Below are 18,809 nucleotides of genomic sequence, written 5' to 3'. Positions count from 1 at the left end.
ATCTCAGCTCTGGATTTAGAAAAGATAGGCATGTGGTAATGCTTGGTGAAGGTATGTACAGAGCTCCAGGTAGCAGCTTCTAGGATGTCCCTGGTAAGGACTCCTCTGAGAAAAGTCGCAGAGGTAGATGCAGCCCTGGTGGAATGTGATCTTACCCCTGTGGGGTAGGTTTTACATGGTCAGTTTATATATATTGAATGCAATGGGCTATCCATATGGAAATAGTTTTCTGTGAAATGGCCTTCCCCTCTGCCCCTGCAGCAAAACCAACTAGCAGCTGTTCAGATTTTCTGAGAGGCTTAGTTCTGTCCAAATAAAATCTAAGTTGTCTGTGCACATCCAGAGAGTGCAGTATTCATTCACCTTTGTTTTGTGGGCTAGAGAAAAAAGTAGGCAAATGAATGGACTGATTTAGGGCCACACTAAACACCACCTTGGGCATAAAGGCATGATTAATCCTGAGGGAAACCCTGTCCGCATGGAAGGTAATGAAGGGTTCCACTGCCATGAGGGCCTGTAATTCAGACACTCTTCTTGCTGAAGTGATGGCTAGAAGGAAGGCTGTTTTCCAAGAAGGGAATTTCAACTGTTAAGTACTGTAGAATATGAGGTAAGCTGGGCAGCGTTGTGCCAATCCCCTGAGCCTGGCTCCAGGAACAGTATCTTTTCCACTTTTCAGCATAGGATTTTCTAGTACTAGGCCTCCTTGCCTCCAGGATGACATCCAGCACCTGCTTACCGAGGGATGCTAGAGGACAGCTCAAGGAATTAGCCAGGCTGCAAGTTTCAGGGTTTGAAGCGGAGGGTGCAGAATCTGGCCTGCCTGCTGGGACAGCAGGGAAGGGGTCTAAGGCAGGTGCCATGGTTGCAACAGTGTCATACTGTGCAAGAGGGGGTACCAGTGCTGGCATGGCCAGTCTGGTGCAATCAGTATTACCTTGGCTTGTCCTGTTTGATCTTTAGTAGAACCTTCGAGAGGAGAGGCAGAGGGATTAAGGCATAAACCGAGAGGCTTTCCCAGGTAAAGGACAGGGCATCCACTTTCCAAGCTTGACTGTGGAGAGTTCTTGTGCAGAATTTGCTCAATTGGTAGTTCTGAGGGGAGGCAAACAGGTCTACCTCTGGTGTCCCCCATTTGTTCCTCAAAAGGTTGAATATTTTGGGTTCTAGTTTCCATTTGTGTGGGTCCATGAGATTTCTGCTTAAATTGTCTGACAGTGAATCTAGTTTGCCTGGCAGGAATTGAGCTTGTAGGTGTACTTGGTAGCTCAAGGCTGTGTTCCACAGAGCCATGTCTAGTCTGCAGAAAGGGTACGAGTGTGTTCCCCCCTGCTTGTTTATGTACCACATAACTGTGGTGTTGTCTGTCTTTACCAATAGTTGTCCTGGAAGAATACGGTCTTTGAAGGCTATCAGAGCATTCTGTACAGCTAAAATTTGTTTTTGATTGATATGCAGGTGCATCTGTCTCAGGTTCCATTTGCCCTGAATACACTGCCCTATCATGTGAGCCCCCCTCCATGCATAATCTGATGTGTCTGTTAGGGTTTGGGTGGCAGGGGGTAGAGTGAAAGGGAGTCCCTTGTTGTGGTAGCAGGCTTCTGCCCACCAAAGGAACTCTGTCTTCATACAAGGAATGATAGAAATCATTGTTTCCAGGTCCTGAGAATGTTGGCACCATAGGCTTTTTAGATACCAATGGAGTTTCCTCATATGGAATTAGTAGAATGTAAGAGGCCATGAACCCCAGGGCTTGCAGTATTTTCCTTGCAGATAGCTGGGGTTTTGTGGCCAATAGTTTGAAGTAGGTTGTCAAATAAACTTGTTTCTCTGGAATGAGGAAAGCCATCTGGGAAGTTGTGTTCAAGTTTGCTCCCAGGAATACAATCTGTTGGCAGGGTACTAGGTGAGATTTCTTTTTGTTGATGGTGTACCCCAGTGAGGTTAGAGGTTTCTTTATGAATGTCAGGTGTTGTAATAGCAAGTCCTGGCTTTCTGCCTGAATCAGACAATCGTCCAAGTATGGGTAAATTTGAATATTTCTTTTACTGCAAAATGCAATGGCTGGAGCTAGACACTTTGTGAATTCCCTGGGCTCAGTTGATAAGCCAAAGGGAAGTGCAGAGAACTGATAGTGCATGGAGACTGCCCTGAAGTTTAGGTATTTCCTGCAAGATTCCCTTATTGGGATGTGCAGTTAAGCTTACTTTAAGTCTAGGGTTGCCAGCCAGGCATCCTTGGCTAGCATAGGAAGAAGCTGTTGAAGAGTTAGCATTTTGAATTTTGGAACTACCAGAAAGGTGTTGAGAATAGAGAGGTCCAGGACAGGACGCCAGGAGTTGTCTTTTCTGGGTACCAGAAAAAGTCTTGAATAAAAACCTTGTCCCCTTTGTTCTGCTGGGACAGGTTGAATAGCCCTGACACTGAGAAGAGAGAGAGAACCTGCTGTTGGCCCTCTGCCCATTGATTTGGGGGTAGGTCTGGCCAACCATTTGGGGTTGGTAGTGTGTGGAAGTGGAATCTCTATCCTTGGGAAACTATGTTCCCAGTTTTCTGCATGCAGGGCGAGCTTTCCTCCTAAGGGAGCAGGTAGTTCAGCAGGGCTTGGAAGAGTTAAGGTTAAGTCATTGTGCCATTTTTCTGTAGGGGGGTGGCTTACTACTCCCTGCTTTGGAAGTGGGAGCCCCCCCACTGCTTAGGTCTGAGACTGTAGCCTAGGTGGTCTGCTGTTCCTGGGTTTGGACTGAGAAAGCCTTTGAAGGCCAATGCCTACTGAATCTGGGAGGCTGTACTTGTAGGAAATCTTTAAATGTTTGCATAGATTTATCTTTTTCCTCCATCCTTTTGAGGACTTCTTCTGCTTTGTTGCCAAAAAGGTGGTCTTGGTTTAAGGGAGCATCCAATAATTTAGCTTTAACATGATTTGGCAAGTTCTGTTCCTTAAGCCAAGCATGCCTTCTAAGTACAAACCCAGTGACAGCAGCCCTGCAAGATGCTTCTAAAGCATCAAAACCACATTGCAAAGTATGTTTACCAACTTGTTCTGCAGAATGCATTAAATCTTGCATTTTTTTGTGTTCAGCACAGTCAGGAATCAACATAATTTTCTGTTTAAGCAGTCCCATAATATCCTGCTGATACTTTAACATATGAAACTGGCAATTTAAAGCCCTAATGGCCAAAGTAGCAGAAGTGTATACCTTCTTACCCCATCTGCCTAAGGCTCTAGAATATCTATTAGAAGGGGTAGGATTTTTGGCAGCAGTAGCCTTAATGCCTTTTGGTCCTTGGGAAATGGTCTCTGGATCTGCAGAAGGATTCTTGAAGAGGAACTTGTGAGAGTCAGGTACTCTGTAGTACCTATCAGGTTTTCTGGGAGCTGGAGGTAAAATGTATGGGGTAAGGCTAGATTCCAAGAAAGCATCATCTACAATGTCCAGAACAGGAGGGATAGGAAGGCCTGTGTTGAGGCATGAGTAAGAATTCCCTAAGTCTCTTTTTGGACTCAGAGTAATCCTGGCTTTGCCAGCGGAAATGCTCCCTTAGAGTATGCAAGGTTTCACTGAAAGAAAGGTCTTCTGGAGGGGAAGCAGAGGGAATGGAATCCTCTGCATCAGAATCCTCATAAGTAGATAAGGGCAAATCCTGGTAATCAGAAGGAGCAGAAATATCTGATACCTGATCAGAAGAATCAGAAAGAAATTCAGTTCTAGGTCTCTTAGAGGGGGAAGGCTGGCTTCCTCTAATTAAGGTAATAAAGTCTTCAGCCATTCTAAGCATTTGTTTTTGAGGCATATGGGTCAGAGTCTGTGGTTTGGTCATCGGTTGGCCTGGATGGAAATGATGGCATCAGTTTAATATGAATGTCGGTAGGCCTGAATACACCCTCAGAAGCTGGTGCCTGCACACTGGCTCCGGACCCAATCAAGGTAGATACATCCGCAAGTTCCACAGTCGAAGAAGCATCTCACGGCATACTGGCCTCCGAATGCGTCTCAGCAGAGGCCTGAGAATCTGAAGTAGCAGGTATCAGGGGCTGTGAAAGTGCCTCACTGAGTACCGGCGGACTGGTGACTAGCTTAACGGAAGTGTCGTCGGCAGTTTTGGACCTATGCGGTCTGTCTCTCTCTTTATCCTTACATTGTTTTGAAAGATTGGTAGTCGGATGGCTTAACGAAGCCATTTCAGAGTACTGAGATCGAGTACGAAAGTAACTGGCTGCAAAAATAACCCAACGATGAATAGTTTGAGGGTTGTACAAGGCACAAAACTGACAGCGAGGGACGTCATGGTCTGGGCCTAAACAGGGGATGCAGTAAGAATGAAAATCTCTATGAGGTATTTGCTTTCCATAGGCAAGACAATTTTTAACTTTTACTGACATCGGTTGGAGCAAGATAAAGGATCCCCAATGGGGTACTTATCTTTTTTGAAGACTTTGGGTCTGAAACTTGAAAACGAAAATTTCAGGAGACGGCCGACCCGCACTTGTGAACTGCTTCTGCTCTGGGCACCGCACGGCAAGAAAGACTGACGTAATGGTGTCGGCTGCATGTTTTATACCCCTGATGACCTGACGTCATAGAAGAAGAGACAGCATCCAATGCAGAAATCCAAAGACTCTGGTATTCAGGCCGGCTGAGGGCTACCTGCAGGCAGATAACCCAAATGTGATGACTGCAACAGTTAAACACGAAGAACATCTGGGTTAGAAGGGAAGATAGTAGAACAGGTTAATAGCTTCATGTATCTGGGAGGGGTGGTTGAGGAGAAGGGAAGTCTGAATGAAGAGGTCAAAGGTAGGATCAAAGGAGCTGCAGCCAATTGGCATAGAGTGTCAGGTGTAGTGTATGACAGAAGAATGTTAAAGAAGCTGAAAAATAGGTCTACTTCAAAACATCGAATACTCACATTATTGAATCCAACTTCATTGAACTGACTTCATCGAAACTTCATTATGTCGTACTCCTGGAACAACGAAAAGGAACCACTTGGCCAGCATGGTGAACCTTGCCCTTCCTCCACTGTAGTGCGATCTTAGAGTTGGTATATTTAGTTAGGGGGGTATGCAGGGGAGAGCCCCCCATATAGGGGGTGTTGGGGGAACCCCCCCCTATTGGAGGCTTTTTCTTTAGCTGTTTGTTGTTTTGTCATGGTGGTTGAGTGGTTCCATTCCTGGGGTTTGTTTTTGTTATTCCGGGAGTTTGATATAATGAAGATTCAACAAAGTGGGTTAGATGAAGTCGGATTCGATAATGAGAGTACTTCATGTTTTGATGTATACCCGAAAAGTAAGGTGTACAAAACAGTAGTGCAACCAGTACTACTGTAAGGTACAGAAACCTGGGCAGTAAGGGCACAGCAGATGAGGAAGCTACAGGTGATGGAAAGGAAGTGCCTGAGACTGGGTTGGGAGGGTGGCCTAATGGTGAAGGTGTTTGCCTTATAAACACAAGGTGCAAGGTTTGAGTCTCACAAGGGATAATTGGCTAGGCTTAAAAACAGCTCGCAAGGGCATTTAGCCTAGTACTAATCTAAGAACCTAGTACAAGGTGCAGAGTTTGAATCTCACAAGGGATAATTGGCTAGGCTTAAAAATAGCTCGCAAGGGCAGTTAGCCTAGTACTAATCTAAGAACCTAGTACACTAACACACCTAGTTTTGTTTTGATGTAGGTCATGTGTGGGAGGTCTGGCTGGCGGTCTGCTTAGATAGGCATAACAGGGTTCAAGTCCTGCTGTACACTAGACATACTCACAGATGGGTGAAAGGATGCACACTGTGGGACAGACGAAGAAATGAGGACATAACAGTAGAAGCCAAAGTAGCTTCAATTGCAGATGGTGTCTAGCAAAGATGTGGATGAATTGTGTGAGAGAAGATCTGTGACAGTCAGGCATGAGTGTTGAAGAAAGCTGGAGTTTAAAATTGAATCGAAAATGATGGCGACAGTTAACATGACTCCTCAACCCCATGCAGAAAATGGGAAAAGGGGGTTGATGATGATGATGATGACACCATGTCACCACTTCTCTTATTTGTATAGGAGAAGTGTATCATATCCACTTATCTGTATGCTGTTTTACCTCTTTGTTTTTCTTTTGGGTTACTTCTCTAAGCCACCTGCATTGACCAAGGTATGATTCAGCAGCTGTGCTTTCTAAATGTCTGACTTCACCAACCTTTCTGCTAACAAGCTGTCAGTTGGCCACACTTCCCTAAATACATGTGTTTGGGTGGAACTGCCACTGTTGTCACTAAAATGAACTGGTCAGGCCAGGTCTTGTCTCCAGTCTGCCTTTGAGCTGCTAATAGCAGTGAGCTGAAATAAACAAGTGGATAGACTGTTATTCTTTTCATTTGTTATGTGTCTGTAGGGGTCCCTTTGTGCTGGATTAGAAGAAGCTCAAATGCATTAGTGCTGGCCTTTTATCTCTTCAACAACCACTCAGTCAAAGTTTCTATACCCAGTCTATCTGCATAGTCAATCTTCTGTTGAGCTAGTAATGACAATATTAACTATATGGATATTTCCTGTATTCAATTAACACGTGTTCATGTGTGCTGCTTGTTTGTGGGGGGAGGTCCTTGACATGTAAACAAGCTGCATTATATTCTTATGGGTTGTACTTTCTCTGCTGTACCCTTTACTTCTGGAATACAAAAGTCACTGCAGCCTAACAGTCTATCAACCTTTGACCTACTGGTGGCAGTGAGAAGAAATATACAACTGCATGGACTAGTTCTTGTTTTTAGTTGGCAAGTGTGAGAGTGGTGTGGTGGGACTACCTCTGTAGTTCAAATGCAATAGTACTGTGAGTGTTTCCATTAGCCTTTCAGAAAGGGTTACTGTGCCAGTACAGTTAGACAGTCACTGTCCCTTTGAGGTACTGTTCATAATGAGACAAACCAAATCTATAAATACAAAGGCTCCTCCAGTGCTAGTGCTGGCATTTGAATATCAGAATAATTTAGTACCACTGTGCAGTGAACTTGTCAGTGTAAGATGTATATCTCAAGAGGTATGACTGATTGCTTTGTGCAGAGTTATAGCAAAGATAACGTATTTGTCATATTTTCTTTAGTAATGCATGGGTGGACTTGGCAGTAAAAGTACAAGCTCATACTCTTGTGTAGACAGGATGGTAGTAAAAAATAGCCAACAAAGATGTGGGTAACATGCATACATCCTGAGGTACAGTGGTTAAAAACATTAGTAACATTTACATATTAACAGTAATAGCTTAAGAAGGGTAACCGCTGCATTAGGGGACAATATCACCTGTAAGATGAATGATTTAACAAATCTGCACAATGAAACTCTCAGTTCAAAATGTCCATTCCATGAATTGTGGATGACTGTGCAGACCTATGCAAAATAAAACATATTTTGCACACACTTGTTCATAATGCGTTAATGGATTTGTCAGCATAAGTGTGCAACCATGAGTGTACAGGCTGGTAAGAAAAATGACAGGAAAAGGAAGTGATTAACATACAAACATCTCAAGCTATATAGCTTTGTTTGTTTGTGCACGTATGAGTATTAGCAATATTTGTATTTGTATAATAATGATAATGTCTTAAGGAAGGTAGTTTCTGCATTGGGGTAACACAGTATCATCTGCAAGCTAACACAAATTACATTGCATGTGCAGTGAAATAAGGTGAAATGTGAATCCTATGAGGTACTGATGACTGTTTCTAAAAAGTTGTGGAGAATATGCCATATTCTGTGATAATTGCTTTACTCATGCAGTAATGAACTTGGCAAAAAGAGTGGTCATAAACATGCACTCACAGGATAATAACAAAAATGACAGAAAAAGAGGTGGTAACACACATGCCACATGCTTTGTTTGTTCACATAATTATGAATAATAGCACTATGTGCATATTAATACCAATATCAAAAAATAACACTGACCCCAAGAAGGAGGAAGAAGGCATCAGGAATCTTATATTAGCTGGTATACATGTAAAGTGAAACCATTACTGGGGGTTTTATAAAGCTTGAGGAGCAGACAATGTTACCAAAAAGTTATGAAAAACATTAAATACTTTCCATATTTCCTTTAATAATGTGAAAATAGAGTATGATACTCTCATGGTGGCTGTTGGGCTATACAAGAAGTAGGCGTCAGTGAAAAAAAAATTAGAATAACTGCTGGAGATATAAGCATTTGCTTGGTAAAGCAGCTGCGAGTATCATCAGTGATTTCATACTTGCATGAGTATCACAAAAAGCTCTGTGACCTACATGTAAACAAATGTTATCACTAAACAGAATTATAACACACAGCTTTGCCACTGTGACCTACAAGTAAACAAATGTTATCACTAAACAGCATTATAACACACAGCTTTGCCACTGTGACCAACAAGTAAACAAATGTTATCACTAAACAGCATTATAACACACAGCTTTGCCATTGTGACCTACAAGTAAAAGTACAGTTGTGTACACTTGCCATAAATGTAGATGTTCGAGTGTATTCACTGTTGCAGTCATCACACTTGAGTTATCTGCTTGCAGGTAGCCCTCAGTCAGCCCGAATATCAGAGTCTTGGGATTTCTGTGTCGGATGCTGTCACCTCTACCATGACATCAGGTCGTCAGGGGTATACATGCAGCCGACGCCATTACATTAGTTTTACCTTGTCCTAGATGTCAGGAGCCCCCAAAATAGGAAGCAATTACATGGTGTGGAACACCTTCAGTAAAAAGTAAATACCATAGCCATAAGACATGGCCAAAAGGAGGATAGGTAGAAAGCATAGAAGAGTCAGGGGGCTGGAGGGAGGGTAACCAGGACTGCAACAGTGAATACACTCGAGCATCTACATTTATGGTAGGTGTACACAACTTTACTATGTTCTTCGTGTTTCACTGTTGCAGTCATCACAGTTGGGTTGATTCCCAAAGCTGAGGAAGGGTGGAGGCAGTCAAGAAATAATAGGACTGACTAGCAGGCCTTGTAAGACTGCTGTGGCAAATCCAGCTCTGGATTTAGAAAAGACAAGTAAGTGGTAATGCTTGGTGAAGGTGTGTACAGAACTCCAGGTTGCAGCTTCCAGGATGTCCCTGGTAGGGACTCCCCTAAGAAATGCTGTAGATGTTGAGGTAGCCCTGGTGGAATGAGTTCTGATCCCCTGTGGGGTAGGTTTTCCATGGTGCTTGTAGCAGAAATGGATGCAGTGTGCTATCCATTTGGAAATGGTTTGCTTTGAAATGGCCTTGCCCTCTGCCCCTGCAGCAAAACTGACTAGCAGCTGGTCAGATTTTCTGAAAGGTTTAGTCCTGTCAAGGTAGAACCTGAATTGTCTATGCACATCCAAGGAGTGCAGGATCCTTTCCCCTTTATTCTGAGGATTAGGGAAAAAGGTTGGTAAATGGATGGATTGGTTTAGAGCCACACTGGATACCACCTTGGGCAAAAAAGATGGGTTAGTCCTGAGGGAAACCCTGTCAGCATGGAAAATAATGAAGGGTTCCACAGCCATTAGTGCCTGTAACTCAGACACTCTCCTTGCTGAAGTGATGGCTACAAGTAAGGCTGTTTTTCAAGAGAGGAATTTCAACTGTGCTGTAGCAGCAGGCTCAAAAAGGGGAAGCATGAGCTTCTCTAGTACAAAGTTAAGGTCCCGGGCAAGGGTGGGTGCTCTCCTCGGGGGTCTTAAATTCTTAGCTCCTCTCAGGAACTGTTTGACCAGAGGGTTAGAAAAGAGAGGTGGCTCAGTATTATAATGAGTTGAGATGGCCGAGGCATGAATCTTAATAGAAGAAAAGGATAGGCCTTTGTGGAACAGCTCTGCTAGGTAATCTAGGATTTGAGGTAAGTTAAGCACGGCTGTGTCTGTTCCTTGAGACTGGCTCCAAGAACAGTATCTTTTCCATTTTTCTGAATAGGATTTCCTAGTACTAGGCCATCTGGCCTCAAGGATGATGTCCAGCACCTGTTTGATGAGGGTTGTTGGTGAAGTATTCGGGGAATAAGCCAGGCTGCAAGGTTCAGGGTTTGCAGCTAAGGATGCACAATCTGTCCCTCCTGCTGGGACAGCAGAGAGGGGGTCTAATGTAGGTGCCAGGGTGGCACTGCTGCCAGACTGCGTAGGAGTGGGTACCAGTGCTGGCAGGGCCAGTCCGGAGCAATAAGGATTGTCCCTGGTTTGCCCTGTTTGATCTTAAGTAGTACTTTTGAGAGGAGGGGCAGAGGGGGAAGGCATAAATTGAGAGGTTTTCCCATGTAAAGAATAGGGCATCCACTTTCCATGCTTGGCTGTGGGGATTTCTGGTGCAACATTTGCTCAATTGATGGTTTTGGGAGGAGGCAAAGATGTCCACCTCTGGTGTCCCCCACCTGTGGGTTAGAAGTTTGAATGAGTTGGGTTCCAGTTTCCACTTGTGTGAGTCCAGTAGATTTCTGCTTAAGTCATCTGCCAGTGAATTTTGTTTGCCTGGCAGGAATTGAGCTTGCAGATGCACTTGGTTGCACAAGGCTGTGTTCCACAGGGCCATAGCTAACCTGCAGAGTGGGTAGGAATGAGTTTCCCCCTGCTTGTTTATGTACCACATAACTGTGGTGTTGTCTGTCTTTATCAAGAGTTGTCCTGGAAGGATAAGGTTTTTGAAGGCTAGGCTGTCAGAGAATTCTGTACAGCTAACATTTCTTTTTGATTGATATGTAGGTGAATTTGTCCTGGGCTCCATTTGCACTGAATGCATTTGCCAGCCATGTAAGCCCCCCATGCATAGTCTGATGCATCTGTTGTCAGGGTTTGGGCAGCAAGGGGTTGAGTGAAAGGGGAGTCCCTTGTGGTTGCAAGCCTCTGCCCACCAAAGGAACTCTGCCCTTAGACAAGGAATGATAGGAATAACTGTTTCCAGGTCCTGAGAATGCTGGCACCAGAGACTTTTTAAGTACCACTGAAGTTTTCTCATATGCAGTCTTGCATATGGAATTAGTAGAATGCATGAGGCCATGAACCTTGGGGCTTGCAGTATTTTTCTTGCAGACAGCTGGGTTCTGGTGGCCATTAGTTAGAAGTAGTTTGTCAAATAAACCTGCTTTTCTGGAAGCCATCTGGGAAGCTGTGTTCAAGCTTGCTCCCAGGAATACAATCTTTTGGATGGGCACCAGATATGATTTATTTTCGTTGATGGTGTACCCCAGAGAAGTTAGACGTCTCTTTACAAATGCCAGGTGCTGAAGAAGCAATTCCTGACTGTCAGCCTGAATCAGGCAATCGTCCAAATATGGATAAATTTGAATATTTCTCTGCCTGCAGTATGCAATGGCTGGAGCCAGGCACTTTGTGAATACCCTGGGCACAGTAGATAAACCAAAGGGAAGTGCAGAGAACTCATAGTGCATAGAGCCTGCCCTGAAATGTAGATATTTCCTGCAAGATTCCCTTATGGGGATGTGCAGATAAGCTTCTGTTAGGTCTAGGGTGACTAGCCATGAGTCCTTGGCTAGCACATGAAGCAGCTGTTGTAGTGTAAGCATTTTGAATTTTGGGACCAGAAAGAAGGTGTTGAGAATGGACAGGTCCAGGATAGGGCGTCAAGAGCCCTCTTTTCTGGGCACCAGAAACAGACTGGAGTAGAAACCCTATCCTCTTTGCTCTACTGGAACAGGTTGAATAGCCCTGATACTAAGAGAAAGTACTTGCTTTTGAGCCTCTGCCCACTGGTTTTGAGGAAGGTCTGGCAACACACTTGGGGTTGGCAGTGAGTAGAAGTAGAATCTGTATCCCTGGGATACAATGTTTAGGACCTATCCGTCCTGGGTAATGGACATCCAGTTTTTTGCATGCAGGGCAAGTTTTCCTCGTAGGGGTGCAAGTACTTGGGCATAGTTGGGAAGGATGATAGACAAGTCATTGCGAATGTTTTCCATAAGGAGGTGGCTTACCACTCCCTGTTTTTGAGGGGGGAGACTCCATTGTTTAGATGTCTGCGTGCCCTGAGACTGTAGCCTTGGTGGTCTGTTACCCCCTGGGTTTGGGCTGAGAAGACTGGGTAGGGGACTAGAAAGGACCAGTTTTTAGAAGGCCCAATGCCTACTGAATCTAGGTGGCTGTACCTGTAAGAAATCTTTAACAGTTTTGCATAGATTTAGCTTTTTCCTCCATCTTTTTAAGAACCTCTTCTGCTTTTGTGCCACACAAATGTTCATGGTCTAATGGCGCATCTAGTAATTTTGCTTTGACATGGTCTTGCAAGATTTGTTCCTTCAGCCAAGCATGCCTTCTCAGTACAGAAGCAGTGACAGGAGCCCTGCAAGATGCTTCTAAGGCATCAAAACCACACTGCAAAGTATGTTTACTGACTTGATTTGTAGAATGCAACAACCCTTGTAAATCTTTACTTTCTGCAAACTCTGGAAGCAACAACATTTTTTGTTTAATTAGTTCCATAATATGCTGCTGGTACTTCAACATGTGAAACTGGCAATTTAAAACAGTGATGGCAAGGGTTGCAGAAGTATATACCTTCTTGCCCCATCTGTCTAGAGCCCTTGAATCCCTGTCCGAAGGGGTAGGATTTTTGGCTGTAGTAGCCTTAATACCTTTAAGTCCCTGGGAAATGGTCTCTGGATCTGCACTGGGATTCTTAAAGAGAAATTTGTGAGAGTCAGGTACCCTGTAGTACCTGCCAGGCTTTCTAGGAGCTGGTGGTAAAGTATCAGGAGTAAGACTGGATTCCATGAAAACATCATCTACAATATCCAGGACAAGGGGTATAGCTAGAGGCCTGTGCTGAGGCAAGTCTAAAAATTCTCTGAGTCTCTTCTTGGACTGTGCGTAGCCCTGGCATTCCCAGTGTAAATGCCCTCTTAAGGTATTCAAGGTTTCACCAAAAGAAAAGTCCTCTGGAGGGGAGGCAGAGGGAACGGAATCCTCTGCATCTGAATCCTCATAGGTAGTTAAGGGTATTGTCCTGGTAATCAGATGAATCAGAGTCATCGGACCCATGGTCTGTTGAATCAGAAGGGAAATCAATTCTTTGTCTTTTAGAGGGGGAAGGCTGGCTTCCCCTGATTAGAGTTATAAGGTCTTCAGCCATTATAAACATTTGTTTCTGTGGCATGGGAGCTTGAGCATGCACTTTGGTCGTCGGTTTTCTAGGTGTAGTGCTAACTCTGGGCCTGAGAAACTCAGTTGTTTTAGTTTAAAATGAAATAGTAGGTTTAATACAAACACTGGAAAGTCGGAATACACCCTCAGAAGCCGGTGCCTGCACAGCGGCTCCGGACCCATCCAAGGTAGAGACATCCACAGGTTCCACAATCAAAGAAGCATCCCGCGGCATACCGGACTCTGAATGGGTCTCAGCAGAGGCCTGTGAATCTGTAGAAGTGGGTATCAGGGGCTGCAAAGGCACCTCACTGAGTACCGGCGGACTGGCAACTAGCTTAACGGAAGCATCATCAGTAGTTTTGGACCTATGTGGTCTGTCTCTGTCTTTACCCTTACATTTTTTTGGAAGATCGGTAGTCTGATGGCTTACCAAAGCCATTTTGGAATATTGTGAATGACAGCGAAAGAATTTAGCAACAAAGATTGCCCGATGACAAATAGTTTGGGCGTTAAACAAGGCACAAAACCGATAGCGAGGAACGCCGTGGTCTGGGCCTAAACAGGTGACGCAGTAAGAATGAAAATCTCTGTGAGATATTTGCTTTCCACAGGCAAGACAATTGTTAACTTTTTCTGACATCGGTTAGAGCAAGAAAAAAGAATCCCCAATGGGGTACTTAGCTTTAGAAGACTTCATTGTTTGAAACTCAAAAAACGAAAATTTCAGGTAGCGGCCGACTGGCACTTGTGAACTGCTTCTGCTTTCGGGCTCCCATGCGGCAAGAAAAGCTGATGTAATGGTGTTGGCTGCATGTTTTATACCCCTGACGTCATGGAAGAGGCGACAGCATCCAATGCAGAAATCCCAAGACTCTGGTATTCGGGCCGACTGAGGGCTACCTGCAAGCAGATAATCCAAGTGTGATGACTGCAACAGTGAAACATGAAGAACATCAAATGTTATCACTAAACAGCATTATAACACACAGCTTTGCCACTGAGTCTTGCTACCTAACACGCCAAGTTTCTTAGAGTAGTATCTAATGAAAAACACAGTGGATTTACTTTTTAATTCACATCATTTTGACGATACCACTTATCGAGTGAGACATGTTTTAAAAATATGATTTCTAAAAAAAAAAAAAAAAAAAACCTCTCAAGGAACAAGTGATTTCTTGGCCTCAAACACACTGTGCAGCAAGGTACGTAAGTAGATGCTTCTTCTCAAGACTCCAGCAATGGGGGTAATTCTGTGCAATTATTTCCATGAAGTAGCAAACCCAGTAAAGGAAAACTGGAACTTAGACTATAAGGCTCACATAGCTGGTGAACTTTAACAATATCAGTCTGTTTTCCCTACTGAGCACTGCTGTACACAGATAACAATATTTGCATAACATAAAATAATATCTTTACCTATCCTTAAGTATCCATCTTCTGTTACTTGATACTTGGAATCATTTGGTAAGCCCCCCTTTGCCATTAGCGATTTCTACAAAAACAAAACAAATATTATAATGAGTTGCACAGATGGCAAAGAATCATCAATAGCACTGAATAATCAATTTATATCTATTAGTCATATATATATATATATATATATATATACATATACATGCATTTGTAAACACCTACAACTGCGTAAAACCCAAACCTTGCATGATAATTATAAGAACCACTCAGGGGAGAAAAGATTGGGAACAGAGACTGAATAATCAATTTACAAGGGAAATATTGGAGGAAGTATGTATGGCTCCCAAGTATGCAACAAAGTCCAGAAGGTTTTGGTTTTTGCTTTGAAGTGTTTGCATAAATATTTTTATACCCTAAGCAGACTTCAAATAAATTTTCCTCAGGAACATAACAAATGTTGGAGGTGTGACAGAGAATAAATAGGTAACTGAGAACATTTTTTTTTGGAGTGTAATCACTTAGCATATTTTAAGCATTCCTTACAGAGCACTCTGTCAAAAATATTGGAGAACAAATGGTTGTATATAAGTAAATGATCCTTTTGAGCTGGGACACACGATCTGAATTGCCCAGACATAGTAAAGCCTTATTAACTCAGTTGGCTGCCAAAAAAGCAATTGCTAGAAAGTGGAATAAAAATCTAAAACCAACTGTATTTGAAGTATTGATATTGTAAAAGAGATACAAAGACTGGAAGAGGGAATCTTTAGAAACGGGAAGGAGCAAATTACATAGAAAAAAATGGAAATTATGGGATCAATACATGCATAACAATGTTCACTAAGAGGAGGGGTGATGTTTAAGGGAAGACAGGAACGGAGTCATTTCTGCAATGTTAGCCGGAATGACAGTTGCTATAAAGAAACATTTCCAATATATAATGTATGTAAGTAGAAAAAAATGTTAATATGTTTTTTCTTTTCTTTTCTATTAATGTATGTGTACCTATGTTATAAATTATTATTTAATAAAGGTGTTTACAAAAGACACACTTACATCACCAGGAAGAATATCAACTGCTGTGCTGAACAACTTATCTCCAGGATGCTCTGAATTTCCAGTTTTAAAAACATACCTAAAAAAAGAAAATTTGATTTAAACAGCGCACTTTTGTAATTCTTCATTTAAGAAAGATATCCTGCCAGTAATTATAGTCCCAGTATTAAGTCAAAGCTACAAACAGCTTCCTTACTTCCTTTTAGATTAAGTACATATGCAATGCACAGTAAGTGATGGCCAGATCGTTGTGAAATTTGCAAGCATATCAGGAAACTGTCATATCCATTAAGTGACATGTAAACAGAGTAGTGAGTAGGACTGTTGCCACCCTGCAATCCCTTAACTAGTTGATGTAATCAACCCAGTTCCAAAGCTGAAGTCAGGAATGGACTGTGTATCAAACTAAATTACTTTACATCTGCAATACTTTCGCTTTTAGACCAACCTACACTCTTCATTCTCATCTCCAAGTGCATAATTTTGTAGCACATCATATTTTACCAAACGCATCATGTATAAAATGCAGTACAATACAAAAAGTATTTAAGTATTGTGGTAAAGCTGACTTTTGTATAATCTCATTCCTAAAACACTTTGCAATCTTAAATTACGTTACTTATAAAAATATATGTTGATACAAAGTTTATAGCTAAAGGAGAATGATTTTGAAAGAAATTAATGCTGAATATAATTTGAAGGTTTATAATGCACTTTTTTTCCTGAGGACAGATATACTGATTTTTTTTAACTAAACTAAAACCGACATGCCAGAATGTGCTGATTTACGTAGAACAAGAGAAGACTTTGTGCTTCTTCAAGGAGAAGTGATGGAATGCTAGACAGACTGCTACAGCAAGAACCAGCATATGTACACATTTGGACACTGGCTATATAAAGGACTAAGCATGTGTTAAAAGATGATGAGAAAAGTTCCCTGAGATTTTCACATGAAGAAAAGTGTGGTCTTTGATTTCTGAATTACTAATTATGAATTCCTATGAGTAACCTTCGTTCTTGTTTAAAATAAGCTGAAAAATAAGTGTATCACATTGTTTTGTTAGCAGAGAAAAGGTTCAAATTCTGCCTCTTCTGCATACAGGTGCAGTAATAAGCTTTCCTCTGTGAAGCCTGAATAAAATGTTCAGTCTGATTTATTAAGCAAGGTATGGTTAAATTGGGTTCATGATCATCCTTCGATGGGGGAAAAAAACCAAAACAATAGCTGAAAGCTAACACATTTTAAAGCTATTTTTGCAGGGACAATTTCCCCTGCACCCCCTGTACGAAGGGGAACCCCCAAACACCCGCCAACTCCATGGTCACACAACAGTGAAGAAAGTACAACACTACATGTTCACTGAAAGTATTTCAGCAATAAAACTATTGTGCTGGGCTTAATGTATTTTTCAACAGTAAATAAGTACGTATGTATGTATGTATTTGCTTATTAACTGGTTGAAAGAACTGGTCCTATGATATTGTTTAAACATGACCATGACCAGAGGCACTGCATTTCAACCATAAACACAAGTATAAAACAAGAGTAATAAATCATTAATAAAAGCCCAGATTACATAACTGCAGCTTAATTTCATATTAGTGGATTGTTACTGAAATTATTTCTAAAATTAGGTAAGGAATTTACCTATATTGAAAGACAACAAGATGGCTGCATACTGATCAACAAGATGACTTGTGTTCTCCTTGTGTGGAGGAAAATTCAATATCTATCAGTCTGGGTAAAATTCAGTTACTTGTCAGTCACTATACTGCCTAGATGCCAGCAAATAGGAAATCTGGAAAGAGGGAAAATCGAAATGGAGAACAACTCTGAAAGGGAAGACTCTTGCAGCTGTTCAGTGAAAATCATTTTAGGTTTCAGCTGTGGTACATGAGATCACTTGTAATTTGAAAAATATACACAAAAGGAATAACCACCATAAAAGAAAGGAAGTGTTGGCACTAAAAATGTGGCAATTGTGGACAATGTCAGTTCATTTTAGAAAGTGAGGACATTACTCTAGCAAATGCAGTTTTCAGTAAGGTATCCTTTAGGAAGAGGAACTTTGGTAGCAAATAAAGGCACTCTTTACTCAAAGCCATGATGAGTTTTTATTTGGCATTTTAGATCAGGTTGACATAGACCCCGGGGGAGGGGTGACTGGGAGAATGCTTTGCAGTATAAAGAATTATTGTGGCAATTCAAATTGAGCACCTTTATACACCCTGGTTTAAATGATTACATTTCAATGAAGCCTTTCTGGAAGCACTGGGCAGGCAAGTTGTAACAAAACTTTTTTATACCTCTTTTTGTTTCTTCTTTTAAACACACTTTGCTTGTATTTTCACAAAACACTTTTGTTTTACATTTAAACAGAAAGCCAATAAATCTTTTTGGGCAGAATACCTTTTTAAGTTTTTTTTTTAGAAATATTATTAAACCTTTTAAAACCTTTCCATGTTTTAAGTATTTATTCTATATTAACTTTTACACTCAGTATTTATGCATATCTTTGCACAAAAGAATACTGCATTAAATTGCATTAAATTATGTTTTTCAAACAATTTTAAGTAATTTATTAAGGTTTACTACTATAAAGGCATTGCACTGTAAACTGTTGTCCTTAGGTGAGAAAGATATGTTGGCATATTCTTCGCTTGTTGTTATGGATGTACTGCTTCTTTAAGAACCAAATGACATTTGTTAATTGAATTAATTCATTTTGTAATTAATTTCAAAACCGTGGCACTATTTAAATTGGATACTGTGTGTTGTAATTTCATTCTAATGTAGTCCTGAGAGTAACAGGATAAAAGCGCTAAACCTTTTGTTTCTTTAATAAAATTGGTTTTGGACTCCTTTCGGATTCTTTCTCCCATCTGTGTACAGTACACTTTTCTGTCTGGCGACCAGTGTCTGGTGTATTAGTTGTTTTGTTTGGTGGCTTTTCCAGGTTACTCATTTGCTTAATGTTACAGGAAACATATCTGGATAGAAATGATCTTGTAAATTTGGTAAAGAAATTACTTCAGAATGGATATTCTGCAGAGTATTAGGGACACAGGAAAAGGGGGTGGTGTAAAAGTACAAATTGTGATAGGGGCTCCAATAAGAAAAAAAGAGGAAAAGAAATACAAAAATGGTATATTTGTGGAAATAAGGGTTTACTGCCAGAAAAGGAGAATTATACTGGCATGCATTTTTATTCCACATAAAGCTACAATTACAGAGCTTAAGAGAATAATTAGCT

The 18,809-nt window shown here is 41.6% G+C and overlaps 1 protein-coding gene across 1 annotated transcript in view; it reads right to left on the bottom strand.

Annotated features, from left to right (window-relative positions):
- The window catches only part of MGAT4D (MGAT4 family member D), a 997,995-nt gene that overhangs the window by 87,357 nt on the left and 891,829 nt on the right, over positions 1–18,809 (bottom strand). Inside the window, exons 12-13 of the mRNA XM_044060402.1 lie at positions 15,556–15,634; positions 14,503–14,578 (exon numbers count right to left, since the gene is read on the bottom strand). Coding sequence (XP_043916337.1) covers positions 14,503–14,578; positions 15,556–15,634 — 155 coding nt within the window. The remainder of the gene's footprint in view (positions 1–14,502; positions 14,579–15,555; positions 15,635–18,809) is intronic.

The sequence above is a fragment of the Protopterus annectens genome, chromosome 2.part0, assembly GCF_019279795.1.
Source record: "Protopterus annectens isolate FY-2018-M chromosome 2.part0, PAN1.0, whole genome shotgun sequence".
NCBI classification, from domain to species: domain Eukaryota; kingdom Metazoa; phylum Chordata; order Ceratodontiformes; family Protopteridae; genus Protopterus; species Protopterus annectens.
The sequence above is the reverse complement of the archived record's forward strand: the minus strand, read 5'-3'. Positions and strand labels throughout refer to the sequence as shown.